Here is a 15,645-nt window from a genome sequence, read left to right on the forward strand (position 1 = left end):
TCTGGCCAGGGGGAGGAGATCAACAAATGGGCACCAAAGTCCATGTCAGAGGTAGTTCCTACTACCTAGAGGCTCAGAGGTTAAGAGCACTGGCTGCTCTTGCAAAGGACCCTGGTTCAATTCCCAGCACCCACATGGCAGTTCACAACTGTCTGCAACTCCAGTTCTAGGACATTCGGCAGGCTTTAAACACATACTTCCTCATCTTTTTTAATTTGCTCACAGCAAACCCATTCTTACCATTACTAATTTCTTTAGTGTAGGCACAATGACATTTTCTGGCTACTTGCTCCCATTTCTGGTTTAGGTACACTAATGAAAGGAACCTGGGTGTATTTAGGTTAGTTTTGTTTCATTGCTGAGATAGTTGAGTGATTGCTAACTGGCCCTGCAGTTGTTCATTGATCCGGGTGATACCTTGTCACTTCATTAGACAGAATCACTTTCACTCAAGACAGACGATCTTGGTAGGAAGCCACTTTCATTCTCTGGCTTATTTTCTCCTTTTGTTAATAAATTTCTTCTATGGAGGTAAGTGTCTTGTCCCTTTTATCACTTACCTGTGAACTTAGGAGGATGATGGTGATGGCAGCGGTGATGGTGATGATGGTGGTGGTGGTAATGATGGTGATGATGGTGGTGGTGGTAATGATGGTGATGATGGTGTTGGTGGTAACGATGGTGATGATGATGATGATGATGGTCATGGTGGTGGTGATGGTGGTGGTGGTAATAATGGTGGTCATAGTGATGGTGATGATGATGGTGGTGGTGCTGGTGGTAATGATGGTGGTCATAGTGATGGTGATTATGGTGGTGGTGATGATGGTGGTAGTGGTAATAATGGTGGTCATAGTGATGGTGATGATGATGATGGTGGTGGTGCTGGTGGTAATGATGGTGGTCATAGTGATGGTGATTATGGTGGTGGTGATGATGGTGGTAGTGGTGGTAGCGTTGATGATGGTGATGGTGGTGATGGTGATGGTAATTATGGTGGTGGTGGTAATGATGGTGATGATGATGGTGGTGGCGATGATGGTGGGAATAGTGATGGTGATGATGATCGTGGTGGTAATGGTGGTGGTAGGGATGGTAATGGTGGTCTTAATGATGATGGATGGATGGTGGTGGGGCTAGATCTTTTGTAGAGAATGGGAGGCTCACTTTCTCTTGAAAAAGTGCGGGTTACTCGCTTTCCCAGTTTAGACTTTGTTTGTAAGGATCACTAAATGCAAGGTTCTTTCCAACACTCACACATCTGAGAATTATTTTCAAGAATTCTTGATGAGTGAATTTATTTTTCTTTTTTAATGTAAGCCTTTAAGTTATACTTAAAAGATTAATAGGAAGTACTACACAAAAAACTCTCCTGGGACATGTTCTGCTTATTCTAAATCTCTTAGTGATTTCATTAAAAACTTTGAAATGCTGAGAGCAAGAACATTGTACAAAGTCATGGTAACCGAAGAGTCATTGTCCCGCATTAGCAGCTGGAAACTAGTGGTGTTTGGGGGGCATATTTAAGCTGATCCACTAAGGAGCTTAAGTAACCAGACTGTGAAACACATCATAGTGAGACCCTGGCAATGGAGGTGACCAATCCACAGCAGTAACGTTATAAAACTATATAATGTTATGACATCATGTAAATGTGAAATATATTTAAAGGACTTGATTTTCCTGGTATGATATTTTTCAGTTGATCTTTGATAAAATGTGTGTGTTTTTTTTAAGTTGCACCTTTCAGAATCAGCAAACAAGATTAAGACTCATGATTTTTCTTAGTATGATAGCTAGTAAACAAAATTGAAGCAATTGAGTTGAGATAGTAGGAACACAAAAGTCACATGACAATGGGACCATGTCCTGAGATGTATGTTTGACTCCTTGAATCAGAACATCTAAGAACAACCAACTTCAGATGCCAGAATCTACCCTTGCCCATAGCAGCCTACGGAGCTGTTCTGGAAGCAGCTTTATCTGCTGAGTGACAGGATAAGTGCTACAGGCAAAACTCACAGCTTTGGATTCTGGTCCTGCCTTTGCCACCTCCATGTACTTGCGTGACTGTACGACTCAGATCCTCAGCTTTGTATTTGGGGAGACGTGCTAAGGAGACTGGTTCCTCCCTCCTGATCCTTAATATTGCACAACAAGACTGTGTACATAACACAGCGCCTGGGCTCAGCAGGTACACCCTAAGTGCTGTGCGTTATTACCAGGTCAGGCAAAGAACTAAAGCTTCATAAGTGAGGAACATGGATCCTCAGAATGTCAGGCTTATTTTAGCGCTTTCTGAGATCACCACATTTTGGTGTGTGCTATTGGAGCATGGCTGGGGATGATCACAGGAAGACGCCCTTGAGGCTGTTAGAGGGAGGCAACCAGCAAGCTCAAGCATGAACCATCTTCTCTCTCTAGATTGGTTAGACTTTTGCCCTCCCTGTGGTAGCTCTTTCCCATTGCACTCAGTCTATCTGTTGTTAAGAATAAGCAGCCTTGGGCTCTGAGGCCAGGGGAATCTAGACCTAAGGTATTTGTGGAAGGATGTGATTTTTAAGGGATCCTGTGTTATTGTTGTGCCTATGGCTTTCCCTAGAAAAGTGCTCAGCTTTCCCTCCGTGATTTCACTCTCTGTATGGTGACCAGAATGTTCTCTCGCCAAATCTTTGGTAGTCTGGCTCAGCCTTTACCTGTACATCAGCCCCATGAGCGTATGTGAAAATATGAACTAAGGTGCTGTACAACCCAGAATCCTTCAGAGTTCTCCCGGTGACTAGAGTATACCATCTACTTGGATTAAGCTCTCATTCTTTCCTGAGCTCATTAGACATGGACAGAAACACCACTCGTTCCGAATCCATTGATTTCCCTTATTTACTTTCTTGTATATTTTGGTGAAATTCAGACAGCTTCATGCATTATCAAGTGTCAAAGTAAGATTATCCAGCCACCTCATTCTTTCCAATTCTCTGATGCTGGGTTTTCTAATTACAAATATTCCAAAAACTAAATTTTGTAACTCAGCATGAAAACAAATAACCCAAGCAATTTCTTCCGGCTGAGTTAAGTTCAGGAGACTTCCTCCATCTGTCAGGGAACAGCTGCTTCAGGTACAAGATAAGTGTCCTCTGTTGGATGGCTTTTATGCTTTAGCATTGAGGTGCCCTAAAGGCAAATGTGTGACTCCCAAAGTTCAGAACCCCAAGCTGAGTTTTCTGAGTCTTGCAGAGAGCATGGGAAAGTCACTTTAATTCTGTTATCCTAGACAGTAATATTTAAAATACAGAAGTTCCAACTGTGTGCTAGTGTTGGCTTTAAATTGCTAGGTTGATTTAGATAGATACAACCATCAAACTCACGTGTACTTTTTGTTGTTATGCTGTTTACACATGGAAAAAAACGTGCGTATTCATTTGGGAAGACTACGAAAACCATAAATGAGCAGCTAGAATATCAGTCCAAACTGGGCTTTTCTATTGCGGCCTTTACCCTCCTGCTAAGCAAGCACACAGAGAAGGAGATACACTGTGGGCATGTATCTCAGTGAGAGCCGAGCATCCATCTTGAGACTAGCATTCAGAATGGCTATCTGCATGTCGCTGAGAGCACCGCCCCAAGTCTTCTGAGCTATCCTGTGAATTCAGGGCAAGTCAGCGAAAGACCAAATCAGGCCATTTGTCTTAAAAGCAGCATGTCCCTTCCTCCTGGGCCTCCCTGTTCACCTCTCTCCCTTTCTTGAGTTTTCATGCCTTACCACTTTCTAAAATGGTCCCCCAACAAGTCCTGTATTCAAATAGAACTAAAGTCCTGATTCCATCGTTCTCACCATTTCAAAGTCCACCTGACAGGGTTCTAATTGTCAAAACATAAGCACTTTCACTAATGTAATCTTTAAAAAGGCTTTGTGAGCAGAGCCTCTGAAAACTCCCTCTCTGTTTTCAGCCTGGGAGCATGAGGAAGCAGTATCAGCACTCACTCATTTTGTTTTCCTCTTTCTCTGACTCCTGATATTCAAACAACCAAGTGAGAGCAGCTTACCTGAACAAAATGTCCAACTGTCTCTTACTTCTAGGAGCTTATTGTGCAGCAGGCCTTGTGCTGGGTAGTTAGAATTGCTTTAACTGTCTGTCAGGATGTATGTTCTAAGTGAGGAAATTAATTCTTTGTAGAGATTAATTTCACATAGAAAAGGAAACAGCCACAGTCTGATTACTGAGCTACTTATTTCCAGGAGGGCACCGACCCAATCGCACATACGGTATCTGTGATGGGACAAAAATTAGCTGGAAGCAGAACAATGCATTGGCTTCACTATTACGTGTTAGCCACCGTTGATAAGTGTGAGATGTGCCTGTGTGAGTTGCATGTCAAGTAACTTCCTCAGACTTCTTAAAGTGAACATTCTCCAGGTTCTTGAGTCCTACAAATGCTTCTAAAAATGAAAATGGAGGATGATGAAAATGATTACATAGACCATGTGATAATTATTACTGCTATTCAGTTAGGTAAAAGATCTAATAGGCGTAATGACATGGCACTGTGGGCCAAGGTGCTTACTTCCTCGCCTGCTGGCCTGGATTTGACCCCAGAACCCACAGGGAACTGGTTTGTGATAGTTGTCCTACAGTACATACACCCTGTAGTACATGAGATCACAGAGATAGTTAAATAAACAAATAAGTGATTAAATAATAGAATTTTTAAAAAAAGACCATCCCATCTCAGACTTCAAGACTGAAGAATGTATTAATAAGAACACTGTGGTTCCAACTATGCCCGGTGCCTGCTTGTGCACATGTATTCTTTGAAAGAGCCCCAGACTGTGTTATCTGTCCTTGGTTGTTGGTTTGGTTTTGGTTTTTGTGGGGGGGTTTTAGGGTTTGTTTTGGTTTTTCGTTAGTCTTTCAGTTTCCAAACAAGTGTAGCCTCTTCAGTCATTACCTTGTGTTCTTCCAAGCCATCAGCCTTGAGAACTAGTTAGTGAGCTGGTTGTTTAATGTAACAACTGTGTATTTACAAAGCGAGAATGCTCCCCCATCCTAGGAACCTTAGGGTCTGACTTTTGGATCAAGCCACATTCTTTTCCTTAAAGCACACTGAAAATGTGGACTTAATTTCAGCTAAGATTTTTCCATGTCCCACACGTATATTTGTACAGAAGGTTAAATGTTAATCTTTGGTAAACTGCAAATTGACTGCTAGTCATAAGATTAAAGAAGGAATGTTCAAGAAGCCTTTGTTTTGACATAGCTGTGTCTGATGGCGCAAGCTCTCACTCAGGGGACAGTAGCGCTGTATTGAGCAGCCATTTTGTTGAGAAAGTGGGAAACCTTAGCCTCAGACCACTAAGCTACCGTGGCGTGCTGCCATCAAGCGTAGGAGTTCTTACGGTTACATTTTCTGCCTTCCACAGACTGACACCATGTCTCCACATTGAGAGCAGGAGTGCCTGGCATTTGATTATCCCAAACCCAAGTCTCTAGCCCCTGTTTTTAGTACTTTGCCATTTTGATTTTGCTTTTTGAATTTGCTTGTGACTCTCTGCTTCCCCCATATTTTTTTTTGGTACAATGATTCTTACCTTGTCTTTCCCCAGTCCGTTTCTGACCTGGAGAGACGTACAGCATGTTATTGTCAGGACTTCCCGTGCGGGACATTTGAACGCTAATGACTGGAAAACCAATGCTGCTGGTTTTAAGGGTGAGAACTTCTTTCATATTCTGTCACAGGCAAAATATTTTTATTTTTCCCCAATTTTAAATGGAGAGCAGGAAATGGAAGCCTTCAGACAAATCAAAATGAAATTTGGGGCTTATACACGAAGAGCTCTTTGGACTTTTCATGCATAAAAGGCTGACTGATTTTTTAAATTAAAAGTACACACACATGGGAGATTTCCTATGCTTCCCACATCATAGGTCAAGTTTTTAAAAATTCCAACATCTCCCATGTATAACTGGCCTATGGGAATCCTACCTGCTTTGGTATTGGCTGTCTTTGATTCTCTGAGTGGTATTTTTATAACTCTTGTGTTCTTAAGTTCTTCACCTTTACTTCCTCATGTGTAATGACTGACATGCATTTTTCATGGTAGTCTTACAGTTAGGCATGCATTCTGTAACTGTTTTACTAGGTTTACTTTCATCAACGGAAAAGTCAGCATATTTCAATGACTAAACCCAGAGTGCTAAACTGGCGACTCTGCAGTCCCTAGCAGTTGTGCATGACACAGAACAGACACGGACTGTTTTGCCCAGAGCCAAAGCAAGCTACAGGTCCCTCTAGTGCTCCTCTTAACAGTAGCCATCATCTTTTTTGTCATGGATAATATATATTGTAATAAATAGAAAGTAATTACATAAAACATTTCTAAAGACTAGTGTGTTTACTCAAGTTGCAAATGGCCTAAATTTTAATCTATGAAGTTGTAGCAAAAATTACTTCATATCACTGCTACGGTCTCAAACTTTTCCCCAAATAATCTTAGATCATAGCATATCCCTCGATGGGGAAAACAGTATACTGTAGTGAGGGAATACATAGTCAGCGGTGATTCTGGCGCTCAGACCACTGGAAACATGACGAATAACCCTGAGGAAGCCATTCATTTTAAGATCCCTAATTGTTCCATATTTAAACATTATGGGATATGAATAACAGCTCTATGATATCATACATAGGAGCTTAATATATCCTTAGGAAACTATGTCCAGTATATGCAAATTCTTGTGCCAAAGATATATCTTTTAAACATTCGTTGCACATAGCTCGTGGTAAACCCATCCCTAACCAGGACCTCTGAGTCTGTCAGGGATCCAGCACACATAACCATGCTCTGATGTTTTTACATAATCCATCCCATAACTAGAAAAAGCATATCCCTCTGCTCTTGAAGTGTGGTCCTTTTCTCGACTATAAACTACACAGAGCAGCATGCAGGTGCTCTGCTTAGCCTAAGAATCTGTAAACGTGTTGCTGTCCCACTCTGGGAAGCCAATATGAAGATACTCTAGTCTCAGAATTTCAAAGTTGCAGTTGTATGGGCAATGTGAAAATTTATTTGAAATTTCACTTCTTTCAAAACAACCAACCAACCACAGAATTTAAGTTTGCTGTATGTATGTTTCACATTGAGTAATGTCAGCCTGCTCTTAAATCCTAGCAGATAAATCAGTGAGCTGCATCAGGGTGGTGGGGGAGGGGCAGTGGGCAGGAAAGCATCAACATTAACCTTGGCTGCAATGTAAGCCAAGGTTACATTAAGTAACCTCCTTAGCAGAGGACTTACAAAGTACATTGACCTCCATGAAGCTGAAGAATCAACCTTAACCCAAATAAACTTCCTAGTTTTACTTACTCTTCTTTGGCAACCTAAAATCAGCGAATGGTTCTAATAAAGCACATAGCTCTTTGGAAAACCTCTGTTGGTTTTGGAGAGGGGAAAACCAGGGGATTTAAACTAAATCAGCAGACCTAAACGTGAATTTCAAGGGACTGTTCACTGCTTCTGGCGAGGAGGAAATTGTATTTTACTATTGCACGTGGCAATATTTAGTATAATATTTCACTCTTCTCTTAGATGGCTGCCAAGAGTAACAATTAAAGTTCATTTTTTCATAGATGAATTACTCGGAATGGTTTGGGCTCCCAGAGGAATTGTTTTGTAATTTTGTTGATGGCAAGCCCCATAATTCATCTAAACATGATCATAATAAGATGAATTCTTTCAAAGTTATTTTCCTCCTTATTCTAAACATTACTAGCCCTTCCCAAGTGCCCCACAAATAAAGCAGACTAGGGCAGAGGCTAGCAGGAGCAACATGCTCTGGGAAGGAAGGAATGCAGATCAGCAGGGCAGCAGGAAAACGGACTATTTATGAACCAGAAACTCAAAGAATAAAAAGAGCAAATGTTTAGGAGAGATTTGTGCAGTGACTGCTCAGCAAGAATTTGACATTTAAGTCAGATCCACAGGCAGCAGAGGCCTTGCTTAACAGGGCTCCCCAACCCCCTTTGCCCCCTTACATGAGAGAGAGCAGAGTGGCTTGTGGCCAAAACCTCGACCACGGTGCTACCCCATCCACCTCACTCAGTCTCAACACTGTGTGAAACATATACATGAAATGAAATTGAAAATTCCTGGATGAGCTGGATGTGGTGCACACCTTTAATCCCAGCACTTGGGAGGCAGAGGCAGGTGGATCTCTGTGAGTTGGAGGCCAGCCTGGTTTACATAGTGAGTTCCAGGATAAACACACACGTACACACATGCACACACAGAGAGAGAGAGAGAGAGAGAGAGAGAGAGAGAGAGAGAGAGAGAGAGAGAGCGCTACCTCCGATCCAGAATGGGGTGTCAGTATCCATGTCAGAATTTCCCCCTCACATTAGGTAAAGCAGAAAGCAGGGTTTGGACATAAGACGACTCTATAGTCTTCCTTATCCTGACAAATTCAGAAAAGCCGACACCCCATGGGGATGAATAGCCCTCCCTCATCAAACCCATCAGATCTGTCTTACACTACCTCCCTACATTTCTTCAGGCGTACCCATATGCTACACACTAGCAACAGACAGCAGAGCTTGAAGCTAAAGGAACAATGGGAGCATAGGACTGTCCTGGGGGCTGACTTCCTTGCACTCAGCCACTTGCACTGTGCAGGCCTAGACTCGAGAAGCGCATCCCTTGTCTTACAGCAGCCACTCCTGCGCTCAAGCTCTCATGCTTGGTTTACATAGTGTAGGAAGGATGGGGCCCTCTAGAGAGCCACCTCTGTTTCTCTGAATGACACACTGGTGCCTGAGGTTCGGAGAACTGAGTCCTCGCTCCCATAGCAGCAGTCTGCAGATGCCCCCATAGCATGACCAGCCCATGGTGTGGGCAGCCCCAATGACAGTAGCCACAGTCAACACCTGGCCACTAGTGTGCTAGTGCTGCCTTGACTTTTAATGATTTTAATTGGACTAAAGTGATTCTGTCCTCCTGCCTCAATAATAGTAACAACAACAGTGGTAACCTCGATAGGACTGAAATGTCTCTTCCAGCAGGCTAATTTTACAGACCAAACAGAAGGAAACAAATGCACCTATCTGCTGAGTCCAACTTGTGAATAATCCTAGTCAGTCTTTAGGTAACTTTTGACTATGTACCTGCCCCAGAGTTAGTTACTTGAAATCAATGCTGTGACTAACACACATCCATGTAGACTCCACTTGAAAATGTGTGTGGAAGTGGGAAGTCATTCATCTTAGAGTAGATGTGGGATGCTGTCAGTAAAGAACTGAAATGCAGACTCCAGTGTCCCGTTGCTGGTCAGCATTCCCAAAGCCAGAAGATGACTTCAGCATTAAACACTTGGCATTTGACCAGGGTGGGTTTTCTCCCCCATCCCTTCTCTTGCCTCTTATGCGAAGTCTCTTCTGTTTTCTTCCTTTTTAATCCCCAACCCATGTGCCTTTTAATACACCAGTGAGTTATTTCAAAAGAGCTTTCTCTACCTTTCGTCTGGACACTGTCTCTTCATTGGTTGATTCCTATGGATTTTCTAAGCACTTGCAGGCAGACAGCCAGACAGCAGTGCGGAATGGTGGGCACTATGGGCTAGCATAATTTACAGACACAGAAGACCATGTGGGTCTTTATGGTTTGGGGTGCTAGGCTATCACATCCTATGTAGACTGGGCTGGCCTCAAACTCACTATTCAAGTCAACATGGCCTTGAATTTATGGCAAGCAAACCTCCTGTGTCTCTTTCCTGAACACTAGAGTTATAGACATGTACCCATGGCTGCCTGACATGCACGTCCTTTTAATCTCATTCCAACCCCTGCCAGCCCCTCCAGCTCCCACTAGACAGAAGTATTGATAGCGCTGTACTCGGCCATAGTGGGAAGTGCCTAAAGCCTAGAGCACCTGTCATATGTCTGTTGTATATTGTGACAGACTCTCCTAGCATTGCTACCCAGGAGACTGCCCAGGATGTTCATCCAGAGATTTCTCTGTAGTTTGGGGATCCGAGCATTTCTGGGTGCAACAGTAGCTTTTCTGGGTCTCTCCTCTCCTCTCCTCCTTGGCATTACTCTGAGGAGAGTACAGTGAGCCATGCCTCTGCCCTTGCAGTGCCCAGACTGTGTGGCTGACTCTTCTCCCCAAATCCTGAGCATGCAGTTGAAGATGCCGTTGCGATTCTGTGAAATGCATGAACATCTCTTTGAATCAAAGTACTTGTATTTGGATGATATGACTGTGTACAGTTGAATTCTCTTATATCTAGGAACAGAAGTAGATGTCAGATAATAAATTAGGACCTTCTGTCATCTTTACTAGGCGAAAGAATGAAAAAAAAAAAACAAAAGTCATTGAAACTCAAAAAATGACCACTAAGTGAGCGAGGTTGCCACGCCCTCCATTTCACTGCCCTCCCAGACTATGTAAGTCTCTGTTTTTCTACCACCAGCATGTTGCTGAAACCTCCCCTGTCCCCACTGACTCTTTCCTGGGCCACAACTAAACTACTAGATTTTTTTTTTTTTTTTTACTTTCTAACTGGTTACCCACCATCGTAAAAACAATTGACAGTCTAACCTGACTTCTTAGCCCCTCAGATCTTAACTTTTAATATTTTTTTTAATTTTAATTGTCATCATTATGTTTCCGTTGATAAGGAAGGGTAGTTTTAAGACATTACAATATATTTTAATAGCTACCTGCCTTTCAGTTTGTAACACTTATTAAAAAGAATTAGAAATACTGAAACCATTACGCATGCCATGTGTTGAATCAAAATGAAAAGTTTGCATTCATTTTGGGTTGTTGTTGTTGTTGTTTTTTTTGTTTTTGTTTTTTGTTTTGTTGTTGTTGTTGTTGTTTTAGAGTACAAAGTGATTTCTAATGTGTTGTCACTTGTAAGGGTAAATTTTGTTTTGTTTTGTTTTGTTTTGTTTTGTTTTATATGATTTCACTTTTTAAATGATACTGCATGTTTACCACCGGCCTGTGGCTTCACCATTGGCCTATAACTTGTGTTCTGTAATGCTTGGATACACAGGACTTTAGTTGATATTTCGTGTTTTTGAAGAAAGGCCCAAATGGTATGCTGTTCATGTGGCCAGTGTGAACAGGGGGACTAGACGCAGGACTCCAGTTAGAATCCATCTGCTGAAGTAAGGCAACTGTTGCTGGAAACTCAAGTGTGCAGACACGTTTGATCCTACTGACAAGTTTGCTTATTGAAGTTACCACTTCCTTTCTAGCATTGTGTTCATTGAACTTATATTCCTTTCATATTTATCGACCCTTGTATTTATTATCTGGTGTGCGTGACCTTTAAGGGCATCCACAGACTGAGGTGATGCACACACTATTGGGGGATCTTACTGTTCTTTTGTCTGGCAGATGATTAACCTAGACACCTCTATGGTAACACTGAGTCCCTGACGGGAAGCCGCGCTTAGTTGTTACTTAATTTAAAGTCCTGCCTCCACAATGCTCACTCTTTCTCTTGTGAATAGCTAACTACTAAATATGTGAATCTTAAAAATATTTCCAGAGAATAAGAAGTTGGCTCCCTGTTGGCTTCCCCCGAGTGGTAGCATTAGATTGGTCAGGCTTGTGTCAGTAGTGCTTTGCTTCAGTTTTGCCTTCTTATGATTTTCAAATGCACACAGTTTTGTACTTAAAAGCTCACCTTTAGGACTCAGACTGTAACTCTGCGGTAGAGTGCTTGCCTAACATGTGCAAGACTCTGGGGTCTGACACGTGTGCATGTACTCTCCCCAACTCCGCCCTTCTGCTTCTCTCTCCCTCTCCCTTCCTTCCTCTCTCAAAGCAGATTTAAAACAGCGGTTGCATAGTTTGTCTGTTTTCTCTATATCAGATTAATTAGTTATTTGAGAAGAGTTATAGAAGTGGTTTTGTGGGGTTTGCCACATCCTTAATAACCAAATGGCCTTATCTGTGGTCTTTGCAGAAACCAGTCCAGGATCTGTCCCTTTGCTTTTGCAGAATGTGGGAGCTGATAATAAACATGATGAACAGAATGAATCAAATAAAAGGCGGCTGAAAATGGAAAGTGCAAAACATATAAAGAATCATAAGAGTCTATTTCCATTTGTGCTCTATCCCCTGAAATAAAGATAAAGAATCAGAAATATGCTGTCAGTAAGAAACTAACTAAATGACCTTAAACAGGCTAGAAATCTATGTAATGGCTAATAACTAATGTGTTTTATATACACCACCCACAATCCTATAACAATAATAATACAATTCTACTTAACTTTAATTAAATGTTACTTTGAATTCAGTCTGCTAAATCTCACAAGTTCTCTTTAATCGCACCTATATAGAAACTGATAAAAATCTGGAGAAAAAAAAAAACTTTGACTAACTCTTTAGCTATTAATATGTCATTGAAGTTGTAAGCAGAAAACCCGGTTGGCAATGTGCAAAAGCTTCCATGCTTAAGAGAAGGTTGACATCTCTGAAATTCCCTGAAGAAACTAAATTACTACTTCTAGAGAGGATGAGCTGATATCCCTGCTCAGTCTCAGCTTCTCTCTCAGCACAGGTGCTTGACTCTCCGTAAGAGTGGCAGAGCGTGATATTTGGTAGTGAGGACCGATACCGCAGGCTGCAATAAAAGCCATCAAGCTCTGGGCCCTGAAGTTTGAGAGTCATCAGCAGAGTCCTGCTCTGGTCTAAAAATGTCTGAGGGCTAGAAAGTAGTGAAATGGATTTCCCGAACCACTGATTCTGAATCCAATTCCAAAGTAAAATGGGAAGAATTTAAGCCAAGACACAATCCTATCAGAATACATGCACGCACGTCATTGAGAGACTATTTTGAAATCCAACAGGCCTCTTCTTGTTTGAAGTTTCATATTCAAAAACAAGAAACTCCTTCTTCGTGATGGTTGCAGAGCATGTACCACTCAGTGAGACAGCCGAGGATTAAATCTCAGTTTATAAACAACGTAGTATATGTGGTCAACTTCGTACATGCTTAACCCACTTTGTTGAGGTAAACTTACATGAAGTGAAACTTCTGTTTTCCATGTCCTGCTCATGCTTTTTGACAGATACGCCATCAACACCATCAAGATCCTGGCAACTGCTGTTGTTCTACATCTTCTTATTACCCTTTCCTGTTCCCTGTCCTGTAGCCACACTGTACAGCCACTGATCACTGGAAGGGATGTGGGCTGGCAGGCTTTATATAAGTAGCATTAACTGAGTATGGCTTAGTTGAGTATGGCTTCTTTAATCTCTAACATTTCCAGATACCTTTATTCCATTTAGTAGGCCATGAGGCCATTTATTTGTACTGCTAAGTTGTATTCTTTTGTGACTTTGTATTCTCCTTCACTTGCCAGCCCTAGCCCCACTACCTTATAGCAACAGTGTACCTATGTTCCCTGGATACTCCTAGGCTAATAATGTTTTGCTACTTTCTCCCCTCTGGGTTCTTGTTTTACATGTTCAGTGACTTTGGGTTGATGCTTCTGGATAAACGCTTAGGCTCCTTGCTTGTGCTTTCCACTTTGCATGATTTGACTCGGGTATGGAGAAACAATAAACAGACTCAGCGGTGTTTAAGAGAACAAAACCTGATTTGCTGATGAGGTATATCAATACCACGAGGCAGCAGCATGAATAAATGCAATGGCAGGCGAGGAGACTTTGAGCGCTTTAGGGTCACAAATGGTATGAGAACCAAAACTTGTCATAAATTGTGTCTTCACTTGTTAGATGAAACAAGTGCCTCCTCTGGTTTGTCTTTCCTTGGCATGGGAGTAGAGGAGACTGCTTTGTTAAAGTTGTAGTTGGGGGCAAGGAGGATTAAAGGGCCCAGAGTACAAAGAAAAGGCAGGCATGCTAACAATAAAGAAAATAACTTACAGAAAGCAGAGAGCAAAGCTACTTGAATCGTAAAGTGGGGAGTTCTCTTTTGATTTGGAGTTCGTTTTTGAGCCATTCGGTGACTCAATAAAATGAGTTGGGTAATAGCAATGACTTCCAAGCAAGCTGATTCTAGATACTAATCTGATGACAGTTTTATTTCCTAAGTTACTGGGATGAATTCATTGGTTCTATGAAATGTCCTGCAAAAATGGCATGTACATAGCAAACGGGCAGATTCCAGGGCAGTGAATTTGGCAGTGGTTTTGTGCTCTTGACCTTAAGACCTCTAACATTTAGAGAGAAAAAAAAAAAGATGCTGTCCCCTCTTAGATTCATTCAAAATGAGGGCCGTTACAGACTTAGGATACATAATGACCTCGGCCAGATCTTTTTGTTTTTATTGTTTTAAAAGATACTTTTTGAGATGAGTTTTCAGTAAGCCCACAGAAAAGGCCATGGTAAAAGATAGCTTTTATAAAAATGGCAGGCCAGATTCTATACGTTGAGAAGGCTTCACAGATTTCCTTTGACCAAAATATTCTTAGTTCTTGCTCCTCTGAAGCACAGCCTCCAGAAATCATGTAACATCCAGTGCCTGAATTTCTAGCTTAACATACAGCTATAGCCTTTGGGTTTGCCAGATGATTTTTGTAAATACTTTTTTTAAATGGGTAATTTTGGTTCAAATCTTGAGTTGCTATAAAATTTCTAGGCAGATAGATTGATAAATGTGGAATTTATAATTACTCTGAATTCTACATGTGTTTGTATGTGTTGAAACCTGCAGGGGCTGCATTGTATGTGCTTTTGTTTGTTTGTTTGTTTAATATAATAGTTTTGTCTAGATACCTTCAGAGCCCAACCTTTGTGTCCAGCTTTGCCCCACAGTCCAAAGTATGTATCCTGGAAACCAAAAATCTTCACTGTGTTTCAGTCACGTACCACTTGACATCCCAGGACATAACTTAAGTGTCAGAAATGTCCGATGAATGTTCATCAGGGCCGCCCCATTGGTCATGCAGGTTGTACATCTGCAAAGAGAAGTCAGACTGCCTTGTAGAGTAGGAACTGAATCCTGGCCTAGAATCCCCCCTCCAAGCCAGGTACATTAGAGTGAGAACTATTTCCTTGCTCTGTCCCTCGCCCTAGCCTTCCCTTTGCTTTAATCTTGACTTTCTCAGAATCTGCTCATCAGTAGAGAAGCCCAGTGTTACTAACTTTCAGCTAGTTCGTCACTGCCTCTATTACTAGCTCTCCACAGAGCTTAAAAAAACCAGCTTCTTTTTCCAGGTGAAAGCAAGTGCCACTCTCCTTACATTTTGTATACATTTGCCCTTCTATATGATCAAAAGAGACCAACACTTCATTAATTTAAATGATAATTATTTCACTTGAAGTCCAGTAGAGTCACATTCCTACTTAGGCCACAGAAGTCCTTAGAAACAGCACCATGTGCAGCTACAAGCAGTTGAGAGAAAGGGCTCTGTTTGAAGTTTTCATTGGTCTCATCAAGCTTTCTTGAGCGGGTCTTCCCTACGGATAATATTTTCTACATAAAGTGAGGCTAACACAGAGAGAGTGCTAAACATGGAGGGGAAACAAGGAAAGCAGGGAAAATGCTTTTGCTGAAATTAATATGTGCCTGTGTTTAGGCTCTGGCATCCATGTCCCGGGCACACTCACACATAGTCCATCCGGGTTAAGAGCTGCAACTTGTTGTATCCACACTGGGACAG

The 15,645-nt window shown here is 41.8% G+C and overlaps 1 protein-coding gene across 4 annotated transcripts in view; it reads left to right on the top strand.

Annotated features, from left to right (window-relative positions):
• The window catches only part of PCSK5 (proprotein convertase subtilisin/kexin type 5), a 440,201-nt gene that overhangs the window by 243,770 nt on the left and 180,786 nt on the right, over positions 1 to 15,645 (top strand). For all 4 annotated transcript variants that reach the window (XM_084770008.1, XM_084770009.1, XM_084770010.1 and 1 more), the window contains exon 10: positions 5,603 to 5,706. In XM_084770008.1, coding sequence (XP_084626134.1) covers positions 5,603 to 5,706 — 104 coding nt within the window. The remainder of the gene's footprint in view (positions 1 to 5,602; positions 5,707 to 15,645) is intronic.

This window comes from Acomys minous (assembly GCF_964271855.1).
Source record: "Acomys minous genome assembly, chromosome: 2".
Classification (NCBI taxonomy): Eukaryota; Metazoa; Chordata; class Mammalia; order Rodentia; family Muridae; genus Acomys; species Acomys minous.